Source organism: Ovis canadensis, chromosome 16 (assembly GCF_042477335.2).
Source record: "Ovis canadensis isolate MfBH-ARS-UI-01 breed Bighorn chromosome 16, ARS-UI_OviCan_v2, whole genome shotgun sequence".
In the NCBI taxonomy this organism is placed as follows: Eukaryota; Metazoa; Chordata; class Mammalia; order Artiodactyla; family Bovidae; genus Ovis; species Ovis canadensis.
Window position 1 is genome coordinate 54,153,429 of NC_091260.1, and position 27,066 is coordinate 54,180,494.

Consider the following 27,066-nt stretch of genomic DNA (forward strand, 5'->3'; position numbering starts at 1 on the left):
GTAACATATGGATAACCATGTCTGGTGAAATAAATGATCCCAGTTCAGGTGCTCGGTGCAGGCTTGGCTTGGCTTGTAGGGTGCTCTCCGTCAACAGCCACTGGAACTGGATGAGGACGGGCACGCAGTCTTGCTCATGCTTCATTTCCCTTCTGAATAAAATCCCAAGAACCGCTATCAAGGTTACACAACTAAGACACCAGGTGGCAAGTTCTGTTTAGATAGTCTCTGGCCGGATTTTTGTCTGAAAGCATTGAATACCTTTGACGGCACTGAAGCTGGGCCCCCAGGGGAGTATAGCTCTCACACACAGCTGGTGCTTCTCAAGTTTTAATGGAGCCTATCCACCCCTCCTCCGCCCCACCCCCGCCAGAGGGTGCCCCACACTGGCTCCTGAGAGAGGGGATGTGGAGGAGGTGACGGAGCCTGGAATGCAGCCTCCCAGACCGGCCTGGCTGACTCCCCGCACTTGGCAGCCTTTGGGGAGACCGCCCTGTCTTCATCTGGTCTCTGGGGCCCTAGGCCTGGGGTAGAAGCCCCACAGGCACCAGGAATTCTGGGGCTTTGCTGTGGTCACTTTCCACCAGCCTTCATAACGCCTGGTCTCTCTTTGGCTAACTGAAGTGTTAGTGGAATAAGAACCCCCTTTTGTCTACACTGGCAAATCCCCCCATCCACTGACACACTTATGAGGTGCCACTGTTGCATCCGGGACAAGATCCCAGCCTTCGCAGGGAGACGAGGGCAGAGGGCAGCCCCTAGTGGGAAAGATGTCCTTCAGGACACCTGAGGGTCCCTTTTCTTGGTGGGATGGGGAGCGGGGGCTGCTCTGACTGATCCCAGAAGCTACTGTCATGGTCCAGGGGGGCTGAGTCCAGGGAGGGGTCCTCAGGGCCCTCTCAGTGGAGGTCGGGAAGCAAGATGTGTGTGGCAGGTGTGACACACTGGTCCAGCTGAGGAGAAAACAGGCTTGAGTGTGACTGCTCCAGCCCTGTGAGAGCTTTGCAGGCCATGAGGCTGGAACTGTCCCCTCTAGGCCTTGTCTAGACCCTCTGTCGGGGGGACAGTATACAGAAAAGGGACCTCTTTCTCTTTATAGTCTCTGATTCCATCCTCTAAGAGGGCAAGACTAGATATTGTCAAGCCAAAGTGTCTGGAAAAGCCTCAAAAATGGCCAGCTGAGGGTTTTGCCTTCTTATCCAAAGAAGCGGGAGAGTGTAGGGCTTATTCTGATGACGGCTTCACCACGTGCTTAGGTTTGCAGTCCTCACAGCAGCCGGATGAGCTCAGCACCATTGTTACGCAGGTGACATGAGCCACAAGAGTCAGAACCCGGATATAAACCCCAGGAGGCTGGCTCCATGTGTCCTCATCGATAAAGTGCAAATGACACGGCTTCAGGAGCTTGAACAGTCAGGGGTGCATAAAGCCTGCAAAAGGAATTCTTTTTCTTGGTTCTCGTTTGGTGATGAGATGGTTTGTTAAGCTGCTATTCTTTTAAAGACGCACAACCATTGGTCCCTCTCCCTATAGCAGCTGCTATTTAAATCAACCTCAGAAGCCCAAGATTTAGGATTAAGATGAGGCCCTAAATCAATGGTATGCAGAATTCCCAAGGCTTCTTCCAGAGACATACCCCCAACCCCCGCCATTAGCCACAGTCATGAGGCATCTTTGGTCTATTGTGGAGTGTTGGGTGTTCATGAAGAAATTCAAAATAAGCAGGAGGGAGAATGGAAAGATTCAGGAAAGCCATGGTCCCCAAAGTGATGTAGGAAAGTAGTGGGAATACACTGTGTTATGGACTGAATATGTGTGTCCTCAAAATTCATATGTTGAAGTCCCAACCCCCAGTGTGGCTGTATTTAGAGACAGAGCCTCCAAAGAAGTAATTAACATTAAATGAGGTCATAAAGATGCGGCCCTATCATAGGAAAAGGGTCCTCATGGGAAGAAACACCAAAGAGCCTCCCTCCTCCCCATTCTCTTCCTCCCTCCCTCCCTTTCTCTCTCTCTCTCTCCACACACACACACACACACACACACACACACACACACACACGAGAAGCTATGTAAGGACACAAGGAGAAGGAAGCTATCTATAAACCAGGAGGACAGCCCTTACCAGGAACCAACCCTGCCAGAACAATGAGAAATACATTTCTGTCGTGTAAGCCCCAGTTCATAGCATTTTGTTACAGCAGCCCAAATGGACTGAGACACCCTGTGTTTCCTGGAGGCTTCCTGGCCTCACCCTTCATTCCTGCAACACCCACCCACATCCTGGCCTCCCATTCCCACGCCCCCACCTGCTGTGGAATCTTCTCAAACTCTGGTACCCAGTGTGAGTGACATTGATGGCACTGCCAGGGGACCTCACTGGCAGTGGCGGAGGCGGCAGAAGCAGGACCCGGGGCACATTGATCCAGCCCTAGAATCACTGTGTATTTCTTGGGCTTAATGTAAATCATGACTAACCTCCCAGAGAGTGAAGCAACTTTTTACAAACCAGAGGTGCCTGCAGATGCTTGAGGCTGTTGACTTGTCCAGTACACTAGAGCCTGAGAAGCACTTTAGAGGGACAGAACTGACTTAGGATCTCATCAAAGTGGGCAAGGGACATAATAATATGAGTCAATGGGGCCAACATGTAGCTACGTGGTGTTCTCAAGCTGCAGAGACTTACAATATCATTCACAAACATTTCTTCCCTTACCTGACAATTCAGGGTTTACTCCTCATTCCAATAACATATCCTCTTATTTCTGCAAATTTCCCTTTTCTGGGAAGAAATTCTTGAGTTCTTTCATGGGTATCCCTCAGAGAGCCCAATTCATCACATCTGCTGAATATTCTTGTACTTAAACTGTGGCTTCCCTGGTAAATCAGACAGTAAATAATCCACATGCAATGTAGGGGACCAGGGTTCGATCCCTGGGTCAGGAAGATGCCCTTGAGGAGGGCATGGCAACCCACTCCAGTATTCTTGCCTGGAGAATCCCATGGACAGAGGAGCCTAGGAAGCTACAATCCACAGGGTCGCAAAGAGTCGGACAGGACTGAGGAACTAACACTTCCACTTTCTCTAAACTGGTCCTAAGAGAACAGGAAGTCCTCAGAGAATATGAATATTTGCAGTGTATATTGGTTGAATTATAAACAGGAAAAGGTTTCGGTGGGATGTATTTTTTAATGAGAACACATTGTTATCCTGCGAGCATGTGGCATTCTTGCTTAACAGAAACATTTATAAGAACACATACACATTTATATCCAAACACCAAATGAAGATATCTTCAATGACCAATTTGCACCAGAAAGAAAATATATTATACAAAACAGGGGTTATATCCACAGTCATTAATTTTCATTTTCTACACAAAACAACAATAAATTAAATCACATTATATGCAGATAGTTCTACTTACATTAGAATAATAAACTGTATGTAGCTGTCAGCTTTTTACTTTCATTTTTCTACCAGACTCATGGTAAGTGTATAATGTTCGGCAGCCCAATATGTAAATTACTGATGAATAATATGGCCTGGGAGACAAGGGCTGCAGGAGTAATTGCCCACAATGTCTGTTCTGTGTCCTCTTGGATTCAATTATTCACCATGCACAGGGAACAATGCTCAGATTCCCAGGATCCAGCAGAAAGATCTGCAAACTCACAGCATCTCCAGGGCGCAAGGGCACCTCATTGCTATTTTGTAAGACACACCACAATACACACTATAAGATCTTGACATTGAATAATAAATAGGACATCGTGTCTCAAAATCCAAATTTGCCTGTTTCTCAACTTTCTCTGCCTTGGTATTATGTGCTATGACAGCTTTGTTCTCCAAGCAAATAAAAACCGCTTCGGTAGACTATGCTGTGACTTACGCTGGTGAATGGGCCCTTTATTCCTTGCACATAGAAATTTAGGTCTTTAAACATGTGACTCAAAGCAATGCAGCACTTTTTGCTAACTCTTAATTCTTCTTGTTCAAATATGTCCTCTGGGAATCACCGCCTAGTACATCAAAGAGCTATTATAACATATGGATTTTTACTTCTGAGCCTTGGCTCCCATTGAAACCTGTTTACTGTGTTTGAAGTAGGTGAAAATATGAACATTAATAGCATCAGCTGGTTTAAAATTGCTTTGGTATGAATGAACATTAGTGGTTAATGAGAAATCTGAACAAACTCCAATCCAGCACCTCTTGAAAGTCATTTTAATCCTAGAGTCTAGCTATGGGGGCACACCTGCAAGATACATTTGCGAGAGCTCCACGCTGAAAACTGAAGCCAGTTTTGTTGGAGTATATGCACATCAGAGGCTTGAACTGCCCCAGGAGCACGTGGTCAAGTTAGGTAAGGGTTCTGATCAAAAGTCAGCCACATTCTTATAGCCAGCACACTGTCTCCTTTCTGCCTTCTGAGGAAGTATGGAGGTCCTGCTCACAGGCTGCTACCTGCGTGGCATGAAGCTGCCGCACCTTTGGAGCCATGATGCACAGTGGATGGGGGAGGGGAGAGGGGTGGTAAATATGGTGGCAGCTGGCAACACTACCCTCTTCCATTTCTTTTGGAAGAGCTTGATCCTGACTCTTCTCGTGGGAGAGGAGCTGAATTATATGTGGTTCTAAAGGTGAATCTATAGGTGATTTTGAATTATAGGTGGTTCTAAAGATGCACTGAAAAAGAAACAGGTTCCTCTGAACAGCACCATCTTACTCTCTGTGCTTTCATACTGCTCCCAAAACATATTCCATGTTATTAGTTTCCTGTTTTTTCACTAAGGAGGAAATTCAGCTCACCTTCAGCTTTCTCATGAAGCACTGAACCACAGGGCATAACTAAACAAAAACCATGAAAGGGACTTGATTTTAGTTGGCGTTAGGCCTTATGGCTGCATCCACTCAGGATCTGAATGCTTTGTGTCCCAAAAAGTATAGGTATGTATTCCTTTCAGTTTACAGACACTCCCTGAATACCAGTGGCATAATATTCTATTTAGTCTCCCAAAGAGACTTTCACAAAAAGATATTTCATGCTCACTCACAAGAAGGTGGTAAGGCCACTGGACCTACTTTGAATTCCTGTCTCCAGCTGTTTAGGGTCTATACAATGGCCTTAATTCCATGGTCAAGGACAAATATCACATTCCCAAAATCAGCAGCAACCAGAAGGGAAGTGGTCAGTTATGGGTGCAAAAGGCACAGGAGCTTTGAATTAGTAAGTGATCCCAGGATCCTGTGAGTAGGGAGATATGACTAACATTCCAAAGTAAGTCTTTGAATTTAAGGAAGAGGAGAAAAGAAGGCATCAACTTTCCATATGTTTCTCCCTTCCCTGAAGAGTCAAGAACCATTTTAAAGCCTGCAGAACTATGTTTGTAGTTCAGGAAAGGACAAGCTAATGGTTCTTTTGATAAATGAGTGTTTACATGGATTTCGTCGGGGAACCTGTGGGGGCAGATACACACTCTATACAGGAAGTTCTTCCCAGATAGAAGTGATCGTTTAGAGGAAGCTTTTATTTCTGAGTCCAGCAAAGAAAAAAATCTAAAATGATGATGATGACCATGAAAACCTAGACTTATTTCCAACACCAAGAGTCAATACACTAAAAGTATATACTCATTTTGACCTGTATTAGTGTCAACTTATGTTAGACCTGATGAAAAAATACTGATAAAGTATCCCCTTTTGGAATCTGAACACCCTGGATTTCAGGGTAATAATTTATAAAATGATTCAAGAACTAAAGTCTTGTTTATCTTACCATATGATATGTGGCTACTGTCAAAGTATGAGTGACTAGTTGTCAAAGATGTTAGCAGTTAGAAAATTGAATCCTGAGTTGTAAATCTCCAGAAGTCTTAAACCAGGGTAAACTTGAGCCAAACACCTACAGCTTTAGAAAAGGTTTTCCAACTTTTCAAAACTTGATAGGGTTTTATAACTTATATGACAATTTCAAGGAGGAAAGGATAGACAGCAGACATGTAAATAAGCAATCAACCTCAAGAACTGTAGAACTGCTTTCAGATTGGAAGAGAATGGCATCCACAAATCATAAATCTCATGATTGGCTCTACTATTTTTAAAAGACTAAATTATCCTTTAAAACTTTTAAGATTTTATGTGGGAATCATAATACTAAGTTTACTACGATTCTTCTACCTGAAATAGAAATAAAAGATATCTGCTTTAAAAATACTAGAGTTGTTATATTCAAATATTTTTTGATATTGATCTCTAACATAATTGATCTCTAACATGATATTGTTCTCTAACAAGGAAACATTCTGCATGATTCCAGTATCTCTAGACCATCAAATTTTTGCACCTGGTCTTATGTCCCTGGCTGTGTTCCAATGTCTCCTAGTATATAGTCTATGGGAACTTGAATAGAATTTGTATCCTACTGTTGTCTGAAAATTGTATAAATCTTAATTATGTAAAATTGGTTCATAGTGCTTTTCAGGTCTACTATATCCACCTACTTCTCTGTATATTCATTCTATTAATTTTTGAGAATTTGATATTGAAACTCCAACTAAAAATCTTAATTTATCTACTTAAAAAATAATTGTATAGTGGAAGTACATGTAACTTTGTTCTGTATTTTCCAAGTCACCTATAAATGTGTTATCATGCTTTCATAATTTAAAAAATAAAAAAAATTAATCACCCCTATAAAAATTCTAGAAAGGTTAGAAATGTTTCCACCCAAAGACTGCAACCAGGTAGAGAGTTTTTTCCCTGTAATAAGTACATAGGCTCAAATTTAAATGTTTTTTTACAAACAAGATAATAGAAAATGAGTACTTCTAAAATATATGGAAAATACCACTGAAAAATAAAAATAGAAATAAACTCTCAATTCACAAAAATAAGACAGATGCAACCCTTCCATTCTGTTCTCATGTTGAGCAGTCCTGAGATGCTACACACTTTGCTTTTCTGGATTTCACTTCCCAAGCTCTCTTCCTACGTTAGAATTTCTGGAGCTGGCCTCTCTTGCCTTCTTTTTCCCTCCTGTTTTGATTTCAGCTCTTTTTCCACTGCACTCAGCATGGAGAGCTACAACATAGCTCTTTCAGTTGATCAGAGTTCATCTTTTTATCACATTCTCCAGCTGCATGCATTCCATTTTTAAACAATACAGGGGAGATGTGCCTTACACGGAAATAATCCATTCACTGTGACTAGCTGAAATAGAAAAGACGGACGCCCCCAGGGAAGCAAGCTCAGGCCAACTTCCAGGACACGCAGCTCTCACATGCCCCACCTCCACCTCCACTACCAGTGTAAACCACAACTTCCATCACTACCTAGGAATGGCTCCAATTTCTGTACTCTCCTATTTTCTTAAGCTGTCCTATTTTCCTCCTGTAGATGGTCTTTTATAGACATTAAGATAATCTTTAACACTATTTTCCAGATGCTCAAAACATTATTGAGGAAAGACCTTCATAACATCATTATAAGATAGTACACTGATCTGACAACTTCCCATTCTTCCCTCACTGTCTGTTTTCTCCACAAATTATACATGAAAGTGGCAATCTACGCTTAAACCTATACACAGAGTACTAGGTGCAAAGTTGAGATTCGGCAAATAATTATTCAACCTTGACCAATTCCTGATATCCATACCCAACCCCTGTTACACAAGTTATTAGTGGATGTCTGCAAAGTTCTGTGGTGTTTACTAAAAGGGAACATAGTAGCTGTTTAGATTCCCTCTTTTAACCAAAATCATAATTGTCAATTTTGGTAAAGTGTCATTTATTAAATTATCATTTCTATGCATACTGCCAAGTTCTAACTCTCTATAAAGTTCTTCTTGAGAAAAAAAGGTTGCCTCCCTTTATAAAACCTGACTTAATTCTAATAAATTTCATCCTTGATCCTGATACTCATCATTTGGCCAGAACTGAAAGGAGACTATCCCTAAAATAGCTTGCATTTAAAACAAGTAAGTTGATGTATTCCTGTAGAGTCTACAATCTGAATACATTTCTAGATCTCTGTAGTTAAAGCAGCAATTTGTATTGGGCTATGGCCACAGGGAAGAGGGAAACAGGGAGGGAAAAAAAAGAGAGGCATCTTTCATCATTATTGGTTTGCTGTACACATTACCCATGTTTTTTTAAAATATAAGTGAAATTTAATCTTCAAAATGAAAAAATAGACACATTTTCTAATAGCAAAATATAAGATTAAAATACTTAAAAAATAAAATGTTAGTGTGAAATAGGGTTTTTCATATTTTAAAAAATGAAATAGTTTAGATTTGCTTTTTCTGCATAAATCCTCTTATCTCATTCATAGTTACAACTTTCCAGAGTAACTCTTACAAGACACTGAAAGAGGTGGGGGAAATTCTTTTTCAAGACATAAAGTCAGGACCTGAATGCATACATCAGATAGAGCAGTCCTTGACCTCAGATCCCTCCACCAGCTCTAGAGAGAGGAATGCTGCATTTTCAACCTTGAGATTTTCACTACATTTTCTTCTTCATGGGGTTAAATTCTTTTCAATAATATCCTACATGTAAAAATGATTTTATTCTAGCTATAAAACATCTCACTTAAGTAAAACACATTTTATAGCCTTGTGTAAAATGCCCCCAAACGCCATCAAGATATGGAGACCTCAGACTTTCAGAACATAAATCTAGTCATATGCCCTTGAAACAGTATCAACATTTAGCAGTGATGTTATATTCTTGTATTTGTTTGTCATGAGATGAGAGGCCAGCAGGCATATGGTGATTAATAATAGTTCCTGAGCTTCTAAAGAAATTTTATAACAAAATGACTAACTGCTTAAAAGAATGAGCTTTTCAAGAGCGCCCCTTCTATTCCATTGATGTCTTTCATCCCATATATCTCCTTAAAGAATCTCAAGCCAAAAGAACAGGCTTCCTTTTAAGCCACCGAAAAGTGGGATCGGATGGAATCTTCCCGTAACTCCCGATGTTTTCCAACGTTGCTTTCTTCTTGATGGTTTCGCCTCTCAATGGTTATTCTGTATTTCTTCCTGGGTAGAGGGAAAGTGAATGTAGTAATAAAACCTCACTTGGCTACAAAATACTATGGTTTCTCTTACAAAGAATGCCCTCAAGGGACATCTGGGTTTGGGTTGATAAATGAGAAGTGACAGAATATGAAGCCATAGTCAGAGATTAAAGTGGGATGCCCCAAGGCATACTGCCCTTATTCAAGGAGGAAAATTGGCCTGCTTTCCCAATACCATAGAACAAGCCTTCCCGTTCTTCCCTGGGTGCCTCGCGGGTTAAGTCCTGTCTGTTCTGCCACATTACACCCCTCAGCTCCCAGGATATGCCCTAGATAAAGATCAGATGAAGTATACAGGAATGCAATTGTTCCCACAAAGACTCATACACACCCAGAGTTACACAGCCATGCAGAAATGAAAAATTCATGGTCCAATGACTTAATAAGCCTCAAACTCAATCCCCAAAGATTGCAAAGGAATGGACAGCACTCAAGAGATGAAACTATCAGTATCTTGAACACACATAAATATTACAAGTTTATAAGACTCGGGGCTTAACCACAGTGGTCACGAAGCATGTGGGCTCCCAAAGACTGAGCATAGACCTCCTGAGAGTACAGACTGCTCAGAGTCACTTCCTTCTCTAGAGAAAGTAAACTCACCGCATATTCCTAAATTGGAGGAAGCCGGAGACTGGGGAAGTTGATTTCCCCTTTGTCGAGATTCTGTCTCCACTTACTCATGTGGTGGGTGGAAGGAATTCAGGTCAGAATATTTGTGAGCAAAAGATTGCAATGGCTCTGTGGCACACAGGGGGATACAGTAGAAACCCTGATCCACTGCCTGGTATGCTAACCCCCTGACCACCAAACCAGAGTCACACCAGTGGAAGGTTTAGCTCTTTTCACTACCTTGCTTTTTGGGTAAGAGCAAGATATAGACAAGTCACAAGGAGGATCGTGCAAAGGCAAATGACAGGAAATTAAGGAGAGTAAATTTTAAAACTTTATAAAGCAGTCCTAACCTGAAGAAGTAGAAGGCCATTAGCAAACCAGCTCCTAGTAAGGCCCCCACAACAATTCCTGTCACCGCTGATTCTTCTAGGCCACCTGCTTGAGAAAGAAACATAGATAATCTGAGTTCATTTTGAAAAACAGCTAGAAATGCCTCACTCTGACTTTTTATTCATTGAAATTTTTCATTCATTAGAAGATATTTCATGGTTTACCACTTGAGGCAAATTTTCCAATTTTCCTTTCTTTTTAAGAAAGTTTTTCTAGGCAATCCTGTTCATTGTTGTTGTGGTGGCGGTGGTCGTATTGGTGGTGGTGGTGGCAGTGGTCGTGGTGGTGGTGGTGGTCATGGTGGTGGTGACAGTGATGGCATGGTGGCGGTGGTGATCATGGTCATGGTGATCGTAGCAGTGGTGGTCGTGGTGGTGGTGGTCATGGTGGTGGTGACAGTGATGGCATGGTGGCGGTGGTGGTCACAGTCTTGGTGATGGTAGCAGTGGTGGTCATGGTGGTGGTGGTGGTTGTGGTCATGGTGGTGGTGGTCATGGTGGTGGTGGTTATGGTGGTGGTGGTGACAGTGATGGCATGGTGGTCATGGTGGTCATGGTCATGGTGATGGTAGTGGTGGTGGTCATGGTGGTGGTGGTGGCAGTGGTGACAGTGATGGCATGGTGGTGATGGTGGTCATGGTCACGGTGATGGTGGTGGTGGTGGTCATGGTGGTGGTGGTCATGGTGGTGGTGGTTTTGGTGGTGGTGGTGACAGTGTTGGCATGGTGGCGGTGGTGATCATGGTCATCATGGTGGTGGCAGTGGTGGTCATGGTCATGGTGATGGTAGCGGTGGTGGTCATGGTAGCAGTGGTGGTCATGGTGGTGGTGGTCGTGGTGGTGGTGGTTTTGGTGGTGGTGGTGACAGTGATGGCCTGGTGGTGGTGGTGGTCATGGTTGTCGTGGTGGTGGCAGTGGTGTTAGTCATGGTCATGGTGATAGTAGCAGTGGTGGTCATGGTGGTGGTGGTCGTGGTGGTGGTGGTCATGGTGGTGGTGGTGGTGACAGTGATGGCATGGTGGCGGTGGTGATCATGGCGTCATGGTGGTGGCAGTGGTAGTGGTCATGGTCATGGTGATGGTAGCAGTGGTGGTTGTGGTGGTGGTGGTCATGATGGTGGTGGTCGTGGTGGTGGTGGTTATGGTGGTGGTGGTGACAGTGATGGCCTGGTGGTGGTAGTGGTCATGGTCATGGTGATGGTAGCGGTGGTGGTCATGGTGGTGGTGGTCATGGTGGTGGTGATCGTGGTGGTGGTGGTTATGGTGGTGGTGGTGACAGTGATGACATGGTGGCGGTGGTGATCATGGTCATCATGGTGGTGGCAGTGGTGGTGGTCATGGTCATGGTGATGGTAGCAGTGGTGGTCATGGTGGTGGTGGTCATGGTGGTGGTGGTGACAGTGATGGCATGGTGGTGGTAGTGGTCATGGTCATGGTGATGGTAGCAGTGGTGGTCACGGTGGTAGTGGTCATGGTGGTGGTGGTGGTGACAGTGATGGCATGGTGGAGGTGGTGATCATGGCGTCATGGTGGTGGCAGTGGTAGTGGTCATGGTCATGGTGATGGTAGCAGTGGTGGTTGTGGTGGTGGTGGTCATGATGGTGGTGGTCGTGGTGGTGGTGATCGTGGTGGTGGTGGTTATGGTGGTGGTGGTGACAGTGATGACATGGTGGCGGTGGTGATCATGGTCATCATGGTGGTGGCAGTGGTGGTGGTCATGGTCATGGTGATGGTAGCAGTGGTGGTCATGGTGGTGGTGGTCATGGTGGTGGTGGTGACAGTGATGGCATGGTGGTGGTAGTGGTCATGGTCATGGTGATGGTAGCAGTGGTGGTCACGGTGGTAGTGGTCATGGTGGTGGTGGTGGTGACAGTGATGGCATGGTGGAGGTGGTGATCATGGCGTCATGGTGGTGGCAGTGGTAGTGGTCATGGTCATGGTGATGGTAGCAGTGGTGGTTGTGGTGGTGGTGGTCATGATGGTGGTGGTCGTGGTGGTGGTGGTTATGGCGGTTGTGGTGACAGTGATGGCCTGGTGGTGGTAGTGGTCATGGTCATGGTGATGGTAGCAGTGGTGGTCATGGTGGTGGTAGTCATGGTGGTGGTGGTTATGGTGGTGGTGGTGACAGTGATGGCATGGTGGCGGTGGTGATCATGGTCATCATGGTGGTGGCAGTGGTGGTGGTCATGGTCATGGTGATGGTAGTAGTGGTGGTCATGGTGGTGGTGGTCATGGTGGTGGTGGTCGTGGTGGTGGTGGTTATGGTGGTGGTGGTGACAGTGATGGCATGGTGGCAGTGGTGATCATGGTCATCATGGTGGTGGCAGTGGTAGTGGTCATGGTCATGGTGATGGTAGCAGTGGTGGTCACGGTGGTGGTGGTCATGGTGGTGGTGGTCGTGGTGGTGGTGGTGACAGTGATGGCATGGTGGCGGTGGTGATCATGGTCATCATGGTGGTGGTAGTGGTGGTGGTCATGGTCATGGTCATGGTAGTAGTGGTGGTCGTGGTGGTGGTGGTTATGGTGGTGGTGGTGACAGTGATGGCATGGTGGTGGTGGTGATCATGGCGTCATGGTGGTGGCAGTGGTAGTGGTCATGGTCGTGGTGATGGTAGCAGTGGTGGTTGTGGTGGTGGTGGTCATGATGGTGGTGGTCGTGGTGGTGGTGTTTACGGTGGTGGTGGTGACAGTGATGGCCTGGTGGTGGTGGTGGTCATGGTCATGGTGATGGTAGCAGTGGTGGGCATGGTAGCAGTGGTGGTCATGGTGATGGTGGTCATGGTGGTGATGGTCATGATGGTGGTGATCGTGGTGGTGGTGGTTATGGTGGTGGTGGTGACAGTGATGGCATGGTGGTAGTGGTCATGGTCATGGTGATGGTAGCAGTGGTGGTCACAGTGGTGGTGGTCATGGTGGTGGTGGTGGTGACAGTGATGGCATGGTGGAGGTGGTGATCATGGTCATCATGGTGGTGGCAGTGGTGGTGGTCATGATCATGGTGATGGTAGCAGTGGTGGTACTCGTGGTGGTGGTGGTCATGATGGTGATGGCAGTGGTCGTGGTGGTAGTGGCAGTGGTGCTGGTGATTTCGCATGGTGTTTTTTTTTACCAAGTGCAAAGCTTAAAAGCACTTAAAAAAATACTAGATGAACAAACTGTTACAAAAACAGTGAGCACAATGGGAACAGAGCAGGTTCGAGAAGGATTTGAAAACAACTGAAACTGAAGTTTTCAGATCTATGCACATTGTTTTGAGTTTCCTGCCAGAGAGGACAACCACCTGGACCATGGGACTGAGCTGGCTCTTCTCATTTTCACAGACGGATGATGACACTTCCAAGTGCTGGGAAATTTGGTGAAAAATCTATTGGGTTAATGTTCTGTTTTTAGATGTTCTCTCACCAAAGCCAGAGTTTCATGTCAAAATGTCTTATATAGCTTTGTGAAAATGTAACAATTTGAAATAATCAGTTCTGTAGTGTCCCAGATGTTACATAAAAATGATAAATAGTTAGCTTGTGTAGAAGGAGTTTAGGATGCAGTCTTTAACACAGTCTTCTATTTAATCCTCAAAGCATTCCTGAGAGTTGGGTACATTTCTTTAATTTTACTTATGAGAAAACTGAGGCTTAAAAAAATGAAGAAATGATCCTGAGGTCACAGTAAGTGACCACGATGGGATTTCAAATCCAGGCCCAATAACTCCAGAGACTGTGTTCTTAACACATTTATGCCTGTCCACTTATTGCGTATACACAGATACATCGCAGTTTGAAGACTGTTCCAAAAACATAACGGGCACACATGAGTGAGTGAGTGAATGAGTGAGTGAGTGAAAGTCTCTCAGTCCTGTCCAACTCTTTGTGACCCCATGGACTGTAGTCTGCCAGGCTCTTCTGTCCATGGAGATTCAACAGGCAAGAATACTGGAGTGGATTACCATGCCCTCCTCCAAGGGATCTTCTTGACCCAGGGATCGAACCCAGGTCTCCCTCATCGCAGGCAGATTCTTTACTGTCCAAGCCACCAGATATTAAAGTGAACCACTTCCCTGAAAGGTCGATACTCACTTAATTCTCCCACTTTCCTTATCAAAGTGTCTTTCTACAGCAATGATTTCCAACCACTTTCCTGTTTGTAAGCTTCTTATAAGAACCTCCACTTGCTTCTACATTTATGACAAGGCTACTCATAAATAACATATTTTACATTTACTTGCTAATTTGTAAATTTTTAGGTGTCTAAGGAACGTTGTCTGGTTCTGGGTGGGTAAGAGAATAAATACAAACTTTGAAACAATAGATGAATAGTGAGTGACATTTAGTATTTGATATTTTAATTTTCCCTGAAAGTATAAAACCTCAAATAATAACAGATTATGGTAAGAGATGTAAAAATAGGAAGACACCTTCTACCATCTTGGAAAAGGATAGAAGGGAAGAAGGACCTAGAAGCCTCTGATGGAGCTGGATACCAGTTTGTGAACTGTTGTGGATTTTACCACATCAGAGACAGAAATCTGTTCTTTCAGAACAGCAGCCACTGAATGATGCCTGTGTTATATGGATACTGCAGATGATGAAACACAGAGCGAATTAAGTCTCTAAACTTACATGCTTTGCAAGGAGAGCTGTTCGTGTGCTCCACCATTCTGGTTTCATCTATTCTCAGTTTTAAAGGTCCCCAAGGATATTTGACATTTGGCCGCATTTCAAAACGACCTTCTTTTCCAAAGTAATCACCAATAACCTATATATAAAAGAAAAAAAAATGCACAAACTGAAAGGTCGAAGTTCTCTGCAAAGGAGGCCAGGAGTAGGCCCCCAGACCCTCCAGGCTGACTACAATAGTGTGTTTCTGAAATCTTTGTAAATCAAGGTGCCAACAGTGTTTGTAAAGTGAGCATAATTTAGAAAGCACAGGCTCCCCATGGCAGGGAAGGTGGTTATACAGAAAGCAGTAACCTCGGAAGGTACGGCTTTCCCCTTGCTCCTGGGAGAGAGTGGTGCCCCTCCCACCTGCAGGTCAGCCGTCTGTCAGGACCCAGTTTGTTCCAGGAAGAGGGAGTTCACGACCCATCTTATTCCCGGGTCAGTGAAGCTTGACACAGAATTCAAGCATCAGAGAGCCTCTTTAGGAACCTTCCACTTCACCTTCCTCTGGTTCAAAGGCTCTTCTCCATCTTGACTTTGAGGGTTACCTTCTCCTCTGTTGAACACATCCTATTTGCACCCCACCTCCAAGTTGAACCCTTTTCAGTTAGTTCCTGTGGCCTCTGAAAAATCCGTATCCTTTTATGGCTCAGTTCAAGGGTTACCCTCAGCTTCTGGTTTAAACAACTGTTTCATCAGCTACTGATCCCTGATCTAGCACTACCTTTGCACCCAGGTTCTCAGGATCCACCTCCCTACTGTCTCAACAGTGGCACCCTGCTCCTGGGGGATGGTGACACCCCCTGCCTTCTCTCTCCTGAAAGAGGCCCCACAGGCTCTCGTGTTGGAATGAAAAGAATTCTAGGTAATCACCAAACTCCAACAGTCACTGGCATGTACTGAGCATGTACCAAGCACTTTACACTCGTTCACGCCTGAGTCCTCACCATGACCCTCTCTATTATAGACTATTACTAGCCACTTTCTATAGAGGAGAGATTGGAATATACATGAGACTCAGATCGTCGAGGGTAAAATAATCTTACAGCAAAGGTAGCCAATACAGATCCTGGTGGCCTGACCCCTCCCACAGAGGCCAGGTCCTATGGACAAAGAGAAGAACAGCGAGTCCTTCATGCCAGATCACAGGAAGTGTGACAGCAGTCATCAACCCTGGGTGAGAGCCATCAGAGAATTAAAGAAAGAACTGCATCATCTGACCTCAAACACGGTGGATGCACATCCTCTTTATCTATATATTTACCATGCAAAATTTGTATAATACTTCTCCAGGTTCCATTTCATCTGGCGCTCGTGATCACCATGTGAGGTCAGCAAGGGAGATAGGATTATCTCCTTGTTAACAGCCAAGGAAGCTGAGGCAGAGAGCTCGTACCTCAGTAAGTGTCAGATCTCTATATCCAGGGCACCCTTTTCTTTCTAGTGATGCTATCCTGAAACTCCATCATCCTTTGACATACTAATGCATGGTCCAGTTTGTAATCACTCCCTGACCAAAAAAAAAAAAATTTTTTTTTCAAATTTTAAGGGAGGAAATAAATACACAAATTCACTTTAAGTCTCTCATCTGATGATGCTGTCTTGCATCTTAGGGCTGAGGTGTGATTCTCAGCCACTTGAAAGGTAGGATGTCCCCACTTAGGATAAACAAGGAACCACTTCCTAAAGCCTTCCCTGATACCCTCAGCCAGAAGGAAATCCCCTCACTAAGAAACTCCTGGTGTTCAGCTCATTTTTATTTGGAGGCTGCTTTGGGGGCAGCTGTTTGGATACCAGGACAAATACATTCCTTGGAATCTCAATAAGCAGAGGACGCTAGGGTGGAGGTCCCATCTGCTTACCTCCTGGGTGCCCGCTTCTGCGTCGGTCATGGCGATCACGGAGAAATCCCCATACCGGTCTCCGTTGGCATCTATGGACACCTGCCCAGCAATACCTAGAAGATGAGATGCAAGGAGCTCCAGTTGGTTATTTAAAATACCTCTGTCCGCCAACAAAAACAAGAAAATGAATTGACAGGATTTTTTAAACAAACTCATGCCACAGGGAATCTCATCAGACTCGGAGCATTTTTGTTGGCATTTAGAAAGACATTGTAATTTCATCTGTGTCTGCATTCCTAAATTCTTAACATTTCTCCATTTAAAAATGAAAAGAAAAAGAAACAAATGACCTTTTTTGGGGAATATGTTAAAGAAAAAAAAAGGCTAAGGCTAATCCTGAAAGCAGTATGCTTATCCCAGAGTTTTGTATTAATTTTTTTTTAATGCAGAGTAAGAAGCAGAGTTGTAGCACGTTCCTAGACTTGCCATGGGTTCACGTTATCACCAGACAAACATTATAAAGGAAAACCTGTTCCAGGGCCAGGATTCAATGAACGTGCTTCCGTGTGGGCTCCTTGAATGCACAGGAGAGCAGAGGGCCTGCTTCACAGATCATGGGAGCCAAGAACCAAAGAAGAGCTAGTTTATCCCACTTGTGTTCATGTACTCATTCTTTGAGAGGCTTTATTTTTGTTTTCCAGTTAAATTGAGATGTAATCGATGTATCTCACTGTGTAAGTTTCAAGAGTCCATCATAAAGGTTTGACAAAAATATTGTGAAATGAGTTTAGTTAACACTCATCATCTCCTATAGATACAATAAATCATTCATTGTTTATCCAGCAGTTACTAGGGGCTGAATTCAATATTGCAGCAGAAGCAAAGATGAACCGGACACAATGTCTGCTCAAGAGAAAAGCAGCCTGGACTAGGAATTTATCTTGTTGGCGCGGGAATCTGACCACCTGCATCTGAGTCCCAGCTTTCACATTTCCTAGCTCTGTGACCTTGGGCAAGGATTTAGACCTCTGAGCCCCAGTCTCCAGAACTGGAAAAAAAGCAGGATAGTACCTCTCTGCCAAGAGGCTGCTGAAAAGATTAAAGGAGCTAACACAGGTAAAGTACTTGTGGGTTTCAGAGAAGTCAGTTGTTTTCTTCTTTTGTTATTACTATCGCTATGCCTGGAATCTGGGAGAGGACCTAAGATGGTGTCCACACCATTCAGGGAGCATCCGGGCTGGAACATCTAGCTGGAGACTCGAAGAAGACCCAGTAGAAGAGCAGGCCTTCAGTAGACATGTTGGTGAAGCCTCCAATTTGGACAAGCAGCCAGCAGGGTGTGGGAGTGTTCTAGGCAGAAAGGCAGCCTTGCGAGTATTTACAAAGGCACAAAAGCTGAAAGGAATCAGGGGACAGAGGGGTTTGAGGGGAGGTGGCCCATGTGTATGGAAGGGAACAGTGAGCTCTAAACTTGGAGCAGGGAGACCAGAGCGTGGAGGGCCCAGAGTGCCACACAAAGGGTTAGGCTTGCTTAGGCTAGCAATGGTGGCTTACAGAAGCTAATCAATAAAAGCGAACATGTATATATGATCAGCTGATATTCAATATGTCTATATTGTCATTTTCCTTAACTAAGTAAGAGAATATATGTGTCAGCCACATCCTAAGTATTTGTTTTCTTTCATTTTAAACTGTGCCAGAGTTCAGTATAGTTCTTAATTGGGGTCTCTATTGATTTGGTTCTCACCGGAAATAAAATGAATGTCTGGGAAAAGGAGTCCCAAGGGAAAGTTCCATCCTCTAGTGTGGTTTGGAGAGAGCAAGTATTTGGGTTTGCTCTCCTCTGGGTTGTGGTTTGAAGGCCCTCTGATTTTTCCAGACTTTGGTCTACTTTGCCGGAAACAGAATGGAGCTACTATTCAGCCTAATTTTTTTTTTTTTGTCTTCTTAATAGAGACTGCTTACAGAGGATACACGTATCTCAAGCTAGCTTATCCTTGACAGTCTATACAACTTTTAAGTAATAAATGTCACTGAAAAATAGATACAGATGTATCTCCAAACATACTGGCTGTCTAAAACCATATGCCGTTCTGTTTGGAGGTGTTTATGATGGTGTGTTCTGCTAAGTGTTTTGCAGAGTATTTTGTAAGACAAGGTGGTCCTAGTAATCCAAGACCTCATTACACTTTAAGCTATTACAGTTCTGCCAAGAAATGGGGTGTGAACCCTCAGGGTGGCCAATTAGCAAGTGAGATTTCACCTGAGAGTATTATACATAAGGTGAGAGTGTCAGGCTGACAGCAGAATTTTCCTGTACATAAGTAATTAGACTTTCTACCCTCCTTTCTATTGGCCTGCAGTGGAGCTCAGGGTTTGAGCCACAGTCCTATTTACCTTGTCACCCTGACCTCTCCCACAGTGAGGAAATTCAGCTTCTTCCCAGGCCATTTATTGAAAGTCTTGAGAGTCGGTCATAAGTTTCATGGTAATAAAATCCAAATTTGTCAAATAACATCCAGAGTATTTTTCCCTTGACAACTTAGTGGTCACTTACAGTGACTATTAAAATTTTAATTGTTCTTAATTTTAGAACAGTTAGGGATTTTTTTATAGTTCTTTGGGGGTTTACCCTCAGGTTGATCATTGTTTAGCAAATAGAACGAGCTCCCCAAACAATTCAAGGTCAACACTTAGCTTGGCTTCAGTTATCTTTACATTGGACAGATGAGATTCTAAGTTTGGACTGAACTATACAGTTGATTATTCTGGGACTCATTTAGTATTGCCTGTGTAGACCAAGCTCTAGAATGGAAGCCTCAGATTGGCCCACAGGAAAATTTAGTCCATGCCCTTTATGCAAAACTGAGTTCCAGCCATCATGGGCATCTGCCCTTCCCTTAACAACCTCCCTTGGAAGACCAAGAGCAAATGACCACACCATGCAGAGAGGAAGAGCTAGGAACGGGATGTGGCCTACCAAGGTTGTATCCACACATGCCAGCTCTCAGGGCATGGGACACAACTTCTGGGAAATTTGATTCTGTCCTAATATGACCCCTGACTGATCCCATTTGACTTCAGCTCCTCAGCTAAAGCTGTCAGAGGTCAAGCAAGACAACCCTGAAGGGTTATTTGATTTGTTCACATTCTACAATCTGTTCAAAGTTAAAGCAGATGCCACTCTGGGTTACAGTAAGATGTGGCATCTACTAAAACTAGTGAGGAGAAATGAAATCCACCAACTGTCACCATAGCTACTGCCCAGACAATTCTCGCTGGAACCTGACCCCTCTATCCCATCCTACCCTTTCTAATGACCAAGGACAAGGTGAGGCAGAGGAGTAGAGGAGAGTCCTAAGTGATCAACACAGTATGAACCTAATCTTGGTAAGGCAGATAGGCACAGCCCCAGTACATTCAACGGCTCAAATTGTTGGCATGATGCAGAACTCAAAGGGCCTTTGTCAGTCATCAGCTGATCCAACCCCTCTTGGTACAGGTGACCAAGGAGAAAATGAAAGGACTGAGGTGACAGTCAGTCGCTAGGATGCTGGTTTTCTGACCTGGTTAGTGACCTGTATGTCAGTGGTCCTCAGATGATATCCATCAGCATTGTTATTGTTCAGTTGCTAAGTCGTGTCCTACTCTTTGTGATCCCATGAACTGCAGCACACCAGGCTTCCCTGTCCTTCACTATCTCCCTGAGTTTGCTCAAACTCATGTCCATTGAGTCAGTGATGCCATCCAGCCATCTCATCCTCTGTCACCCCCCTCTCCTCTTGCCATCAATCTTTCCCAGCATCAGGATCTTTTCCAATGAGTTGGCTCTTCACATCAGGTGGCCAAAGTATTGAAGCCTCAGCATCAGTCCTTCCAATGAATATTCAGAGTTGATTTCCTTTAGGATTGACTGGTTTGATCTCCATGCTGGTACTCTCAAGAGTCTTCTCCAGCACCACAATTTGAAAGCATCAATTCTTCAGTGCTCAGCCTTCTTTATGGTCCAACTCTCACATCTGTACACACCCTACAGTTTATTTTCCACACAGATCCCAGAGGGCTCCCTTTTAAAGACTCAAGACAGATTCTGTTTCCCTTGACACCCTCTGGCGGCTTCCATCTCATTCAAGGTCCTCAATGCAGCTTTCAGGCCCACAGGGTCTGGTCCTACTTGACGCTGTCTGGCTCACTTCACACTGCAACTCCCATACTGCTTTAGCCACACAGGCCCACAGGCTCTTCCAGGGTATTCACCACTGTCCCCCAGCTACACTCAGGGTCTCTGTGTCTGCTGCTGCCTCTGGACTATTCTCTCCTAAATAGCTGCATCATATATCTAAGTTCCCTGAGGTCTGCACCCAACTGCCACTTGTCAGAGAGACCTTAGCTGAACTCTATTTAAATTAGTAGCCCTACTATACCCCCTCCCATAACTTTCTATCTCCCTTAACCTGATTCACTTTCCAGCCCCTGAAGTGGTGTATTTATTCCACAGAAGCTCAGCTGACTGCAAGGAACATCTTTAATTTACTGCTGAGTTATCAGCCCCTTAACCCAGTGCCTGGCACATAGGAAGTGCTCAAGAATACTTGATGAATGAATGAATGAGTGAGTGAATATGAAGCTGATGTCCCCAGGGCTCCAGCAACTGGGTGTTCTAATATTGAGTCTCATGCTCATTTCTGACAGATGGCAGGTCAGGAAGCAACAGTTAGAACTGGACATGGAACAACAGACTGGTTCCAAATAGGAAAAGGAGTATTTCAAAGCTGTATATCGTCACCCTGCTTATTTAATTTATATGCTGAGTACATCATGAGAAATGCTGGGCTGGAGGAAGCACAAGCTGGAATCAAGATTGCCGGGAGAAATATCAATAACCTCAGATATGCAGATGACACCACCCTTATGGCAGAAAGTGAAGAAGAACTAAAGAGCCTCTTGATGAAAGTGAAAGAGGAGAGTGAAAAAGTTGGTTTAAAGCTCAACATTCAGAAAACTAAGATAATGGCATCTGGTCCCATCACTTCATGGCAAATAGATGGGGAAACAGTGGAAACAGTGGTTGACTTTATTTGCAGGGGAGGGGGCTCCCAAATCACTGTAGATGGTGATTGCAGCCATGAAATTAAAAGACGTTTATTCCTTGGAAGGAAAGTTATGACCAACCTAGACAGCACACTAAAAAGCAGAGACATCACTTTGTCAACAAAGGTCCATCTAGTCAAGGCTATGGTTTCTCCAGTAGTCATGTATGGATGTGAGAGTTGGACTATAAAGAAAGCTGAGCACCAAAGAATTGATGCTTTTCAACTGTGGTGTTGGAGAAGACTTTTGAGAGTCCCTTGGACTGCAAGGAGATCCAACCAGTCCATTCTAAAGGAAATCAGACCTGGGTGTTCATTGGAAGGACTGATGTTGAAGCTGAAACTCCAATATTTTGGCCACCTGATGCGAAGAGCTGACTCATTTGAAAAGACCCTGATGCTGGGGAAGATTGAAGGCAGGAGGAGAAGGGGATGACAGAGGATGAGATGGTTGGATGGCATCACCCACTCAATGGACATGAGTTTGAGTGAACTCCGGGAGTTGGTGATGGACAGGGAGGCCTGGCGTGCTGCAGTTCATGGGGTCACAAAGAGTCAGACACAACTGAGCGACTGAACTGAACTGAACTGAACTGACGTGAGAGGATACTAGTATTTTATACACCATCAGCAAGAATATGGATAGTAGACCTTTCTGGAAGCTCTTTGGCAATATCTAATGTACTTTGCTTTTTTATACAGTTCATGGGGTTCTCACAGCAAATATACTTTAGTGGTTTGGCATTCCCTCCTCCAGGAGGAGAAGGGGACAACAGAGGATGAGATGGTTGGATGGCATCACCAATTCAATGGACATGAACTTGGGCAAACTCTGGGTGATGGTGAGGGACAGGGAACCCTGGCATGCTGCAGTCCATGGGGTCACAAAGAGTTGGACACAACTTAGTGACAGAACAACAATGCACTTTAAAAGGCACCAATATAATTTTGGACCCAGATATGCCATGACTAAGAATGTTCCCTGTTGGATGTACTCACAGAAATTCATCAAGACATGTAACCTCATGATAATATTTTGCATAATAGCAAAAACTAGACAACTGAAGTATCCATCAATAGGAGACTGGGTAAAGAAATCCTTGTACAGCCAAACAGTGGAAAAATGTGGAACCATCACTTTAAAATGTGCTGAATTTATAAGCGCTCATATGGAAAATTCTTCTGCTTGACATACAAGTGAAAAAGCTAAGATGAAGAATGGCATTCCTAGTACAACCCTTTTGTGTAAATTTTTTAGATAAGATATACAAATGCATATGTGCTGGCAGACGGCACAGAATATTTTTAGGCTGAATCATAGGAAATTTTTAATAGCCATTACATTGGGGAGAGGGGACTAGGGTGGAAAGGAAAACTTTCACTTTTCATTTTGTACATTTTTGTAGTGTTTAACTTTCCAGCCAAGAATAGTCTCATTCTTGTACAATTTTTAAATGTCAACAAAATTGCTTGAGTGAGGAGATGACATGCCATTTCTTTTGTTGTTGTTCTTATGCTTCCTCTGTTCCTAAGAAAGCAACAACCAGTATTCACCATTTCAAAAATTAAAATCAGAGAGCTCAACTGGACCTGCTCATCATCTCAAACCTCCAGATATTCTGAACGGAGGAAAGTGTATCTGGGATAATTTCTTCTAAAACTGATCACAGAACTCTTCACAAACTGATTGCTGTGACTGAGGCATATGACAAGTTTAAAGATGTCTAGGAAAATAAAATAAAATAAAGAAGCCTAGGGGCTTCCCAGGTGACACTAGTGGTAAAGAGGTAGAGAACGCACCCCCCAAAGCAGGAGACACGAGAGACTGGGATTTGATCCCTGGGTCAGGAAGATCTCCTGAAGGGCATGGCAACCCACTTCAGTAGTCTTGCCTGGAAAAATCCCATGGACAGAGGAGCCAGATGGGCTACAGTCCAGGGGTTGCAAAGAGTCGGACATGACTGAAGTGACTTAGCACAGAATTGCTGCCATCAGGAGACAACGTGAACGTGAACGTGAAGTCGCTCAGTTGTGTCCGACTTTTTGCGACCCCATGGACTGTAGCCTACCAGGCTCCTCTGTCCATGGGATTTTCCAGGCAATAGTACTGGAGTGGATTGCCATTTCCTTCTCCAGGGAATCTTCCCAACCCAGGGATTGAACCCGAGTCATCCATATCATAGACAGACGCTTTACCGTCTGCGATCTCAGCCAAAAGGCCGAGAAGTTTCTTCCTATTTCAAAGCACTTTCATAAGCTTTATCTCATTTAATTTTCAGAAGCCTGTGAAGTAGGTTGATCATGACTTATTATCCTTTTATAGCTGGGAAAACTAAGATACTAGCAAGGTCCCATAGTTACAAGAGAGAAAAACAGAACCAGGAAAAAAGCAACTTGATTGGCAGCAGAACAAGTTGTAGACCTTGTAGACTGAATCCTCACCTTCAAATGTTCGGTTCCAAGTCTGCTGGATAATTTTCCCTCCATCCTTCTTACTGTAACCAGCTCTGAGTACTTCACGTAAAGCCAGGACGTACAGGAGGATGGCATCGTGGAATCCTTCAACAAACATGTTCACCTGGAAAGGAAAGTCCAGGTGGGTGAGCCCAGACACCACATGACTCACGTTCAGGAATAATGTGAGAGAATCCAAATGGTTAACAGGTTAGGCTCGAAGCCCGTGGCAATGGCAGAAGTGTGCAAAAGAGCAACTAACAAAGAAAAGGCTACAGTTTTCCTGGCACTGGCTTATGTCAGGAAAACCCTTTCCCTATTTGAGAATTTGGAGAAAAGACAAGATATTACCGAAGTTAAGAAAAATGTACCTGTGGGCCAGGTTAAGTATTCCAGGTGCAAAAAGCCTTTGCCCACAAATACCTCTGAACATGTGCCCTCTACTCCCACGTCTGCTCTCTACCTGAAGCCATCTCCCCACTGAGGTCTTCTCCACCCTCACCAGCCCCTGTGCTTTCCACGCTCTGAATATGAAGCAGAACTGAAAGGACAGTAGGGACCCATTCATTCATATTCAATACTTCCCCGGTGGCTCAGATGGTAAAGCGTCTGCCCGCAACGCGGGACACCCGGGTTTGATCCCTGGGTTGGGAAGATCTCCTGGAGAAGGAAACGGCAACCCACTCCAGTACTCTTGCCTGGAGAATCCCGCGGACGAAGGAGCCTGGTAAGCTACACCCCATGGGGTCGCAAAGAGTCAGACACGACTGAGCGACTTCACTTTCACTTTCACTACCTGCCTAGTTGGGGAGCACAGATGCCTAAGTGTGCAAAGAGGAGTGGGCCTGGCTATCCCCTCTCTGTCCTCTCTTCTATCAGCATCAGCATCTCAGTTTCTCTCTCCAGTTTGTGTTCTGACTAGTTCCAGTGCATCTGAGTCCTGCCTACTTCCGGTCCCTGCCAAGCTCCAAGGACAAGAGTGGAAACGGGCCGTTGGTTTATCTCGGTTGAGTCCCGGCTCAAGTAAGATAGCCTTTGTGCTCAGCAACGTAAAACTTTGTGTGAAATTGGAGAAGTCACTTAATCTTTCTGAGCCTGTTTCCTTCTATAAGCACCGTTTGGCAAGTTCTGATACCACATTTAAACCCATTAATGTTCACTAAAGATGAAATGAGCAAATACAATCTTGAAACACTTAAGAGTCACAGATTCTGTAGAATTCTGTAGAATTACCCCCAAATTCCAGCCTTCTTATTTCAGAAGACAGGGTCAAGAACGGAATTCCATGCAGCAGGGTGAATTAGGTATCCCATAGACAACTGCGGGGAAGCCCTATGAGGGGCATTCCTGCCCCATCCCTAGGAAAAAACACCCAGAGGAGGAGAGCCACCTGGTTCAAATAGACGAACATCACAAAAGACATAGCTCATCCATTTCTTCTCAGCCTCATCCCACTCTGAAGGACTAAGTCCTATATGCATCACAGAAGCAAATATGTCAGAACTGCCAGAGCCGAGTGCTGCTGCTGAGAGGCAGGCTAGAATAACGCTTGAACAGCCTGGGTTCGTACCCAGCTCTGCCACTTCCGGGCTGTTTCTGCACCGCTCTGGGTCTCAGTTTTTCCCATCTGGAAAATGAGGAAGATAGCCGTAGCTATCTCAAGGGGTTGTTGTCATTTTAAATGATTCAGCAGATATAAAATCTGTAAACGTCAGCACTCACCTTTTGTTCTTATCATTTGGAGAGAGAGAATTATAAACCTAGGGATCTTGCTAGGCTTCTAATTCCTAATAGAAGTGTTCAGAAAATAAGTGATTTACTTACTGTTACAGCATATCTTACTGACCCACTTTCATGGAAACTAAGACTCCCTGTTCATGCTTTCACATCCCAAACAGGGATCTTCCACGATGTCTTATCCTTAATTCCTCCCAAGTATGATGAGTGCAGCTGGTCAGTTTTACTGACCCCCTGGGACAGTCGGAGGACAGATGAGTAGAGTTTACAGGAGAGCCCTCACTTAGCCACTACATCCAAAGTTTAATCCAAGCCTTGACAGGTTGCCTGATCTCTTTAATCTTCAATTTCCTTATCAATTATATGAGAGTTTAGTATCAACTTATCTCCTAGAGCTCTTCTGGGGATTAAATGAACAAGAGTGTGTAAAACACCTACAACAGTTCTTGGGACTGTGAAAGAAAATGGCAGACACTGGCTCTATTGCTTAGCCATCAAGCTAAAGTCTCAGAGTCATTATTTTTTTAGGCAAAGCAGAATGGTGTAGAAATAACACCTACTAATCAAAGATAATTTTCTGCTGATTTGGCTATGCTAATTCAATTTTCCAAAGGAATGAAATTTTCACTTAGCCCATGAAGTCATCATGGCCTGAGAAAGTATGTATGCTGATGAATTCATGAGTGGACTTGAGCTGCGTGATTTAATCCTCAAGCTACAATAAAAAATATTCTTTCAAAATATCTATCTTCTCTTTGATAATTATATAAAAATCACCCAGCTATAGCAGGAAGAATCACAGAATAGTGCAATATGGTGAATATAAGGTGCTTTTAAAAAGCTCTGATCTAATCAACTCCTTACCTTGAGCACCTAAAGAGCATCACTTTCTCTCAACCTTCTAGTATTCTGAAAGCTTTCCATCTATATTCCTTGTTCTGGGAGCCTAAGACAGCCTCCAACACAGACTGTAAAGTTTCAGCTGCTAGACATCACCTGTCCATTCCTCCCTCTCCTTCTTCTTCTCAAAATCCTAATCCCAGGCCACCATGCTGCCACTGGCCACCCAAAGCACCAGAATGGGAAGAACAATGATTTGACTGAAAAGCATGAACTTGCATTACTTCCGTCCTAACAGGTTTAAGGATTTCTGTGGTGGCTCAGACAGTAAAGAATCTGCCTGCCATGTGAGAGACCTG

General features: G+C 44.2%; 1 protein-coding gene across 2 annotated transcripts in view; it reads right to left on the reverse strand.

The window, feature by feature from the left end:
* Nucleotides 1-3,170: 3,170 nt before the first annotated feature.
* The window catches only part of NPR3 (natriuretic peptide receptor 3), an 80,388-nt gene continuing 56,492 nt past the window's right edge, over nucleotides 3,171-27,066 (reverse strand). Inside the window, exons 4-8 of one of the 2 annotated variants that reach the window (XM_069556344.1) lie at nucleotides 24,119-24,254; nucleotides 16,605-16,699; nucleotides 14,704-14,839; nucleotides 10,054-10,141; nucleotides 3,171-9,050 (exon numbers count right to left, since the gene is read on the reverse strand). In XM_069556344.1, the coding sequence (XP_069412445.1) occupies nucleotides 8,939-9,050; nucleotides 10,054-10,141; nucleotides 14,704-14,839; nucleotides 16,605-16,699; nucleotides 24,119-24,254 (567 nt within the window). In that variant the 3' untranslated portion in view covers nucleotides 3,171-8,938. The remainder of the gene's footprint in view (nucleotides 9,051-10,053; nucleotides 10,142-14,703; nucleotides 14,840-16,604; nucleotides 16,700-24,118; nucleotides 24,255-27,066) is intronic. The other variant, XM_069556345.1, reaches the window with a different exon arrangement.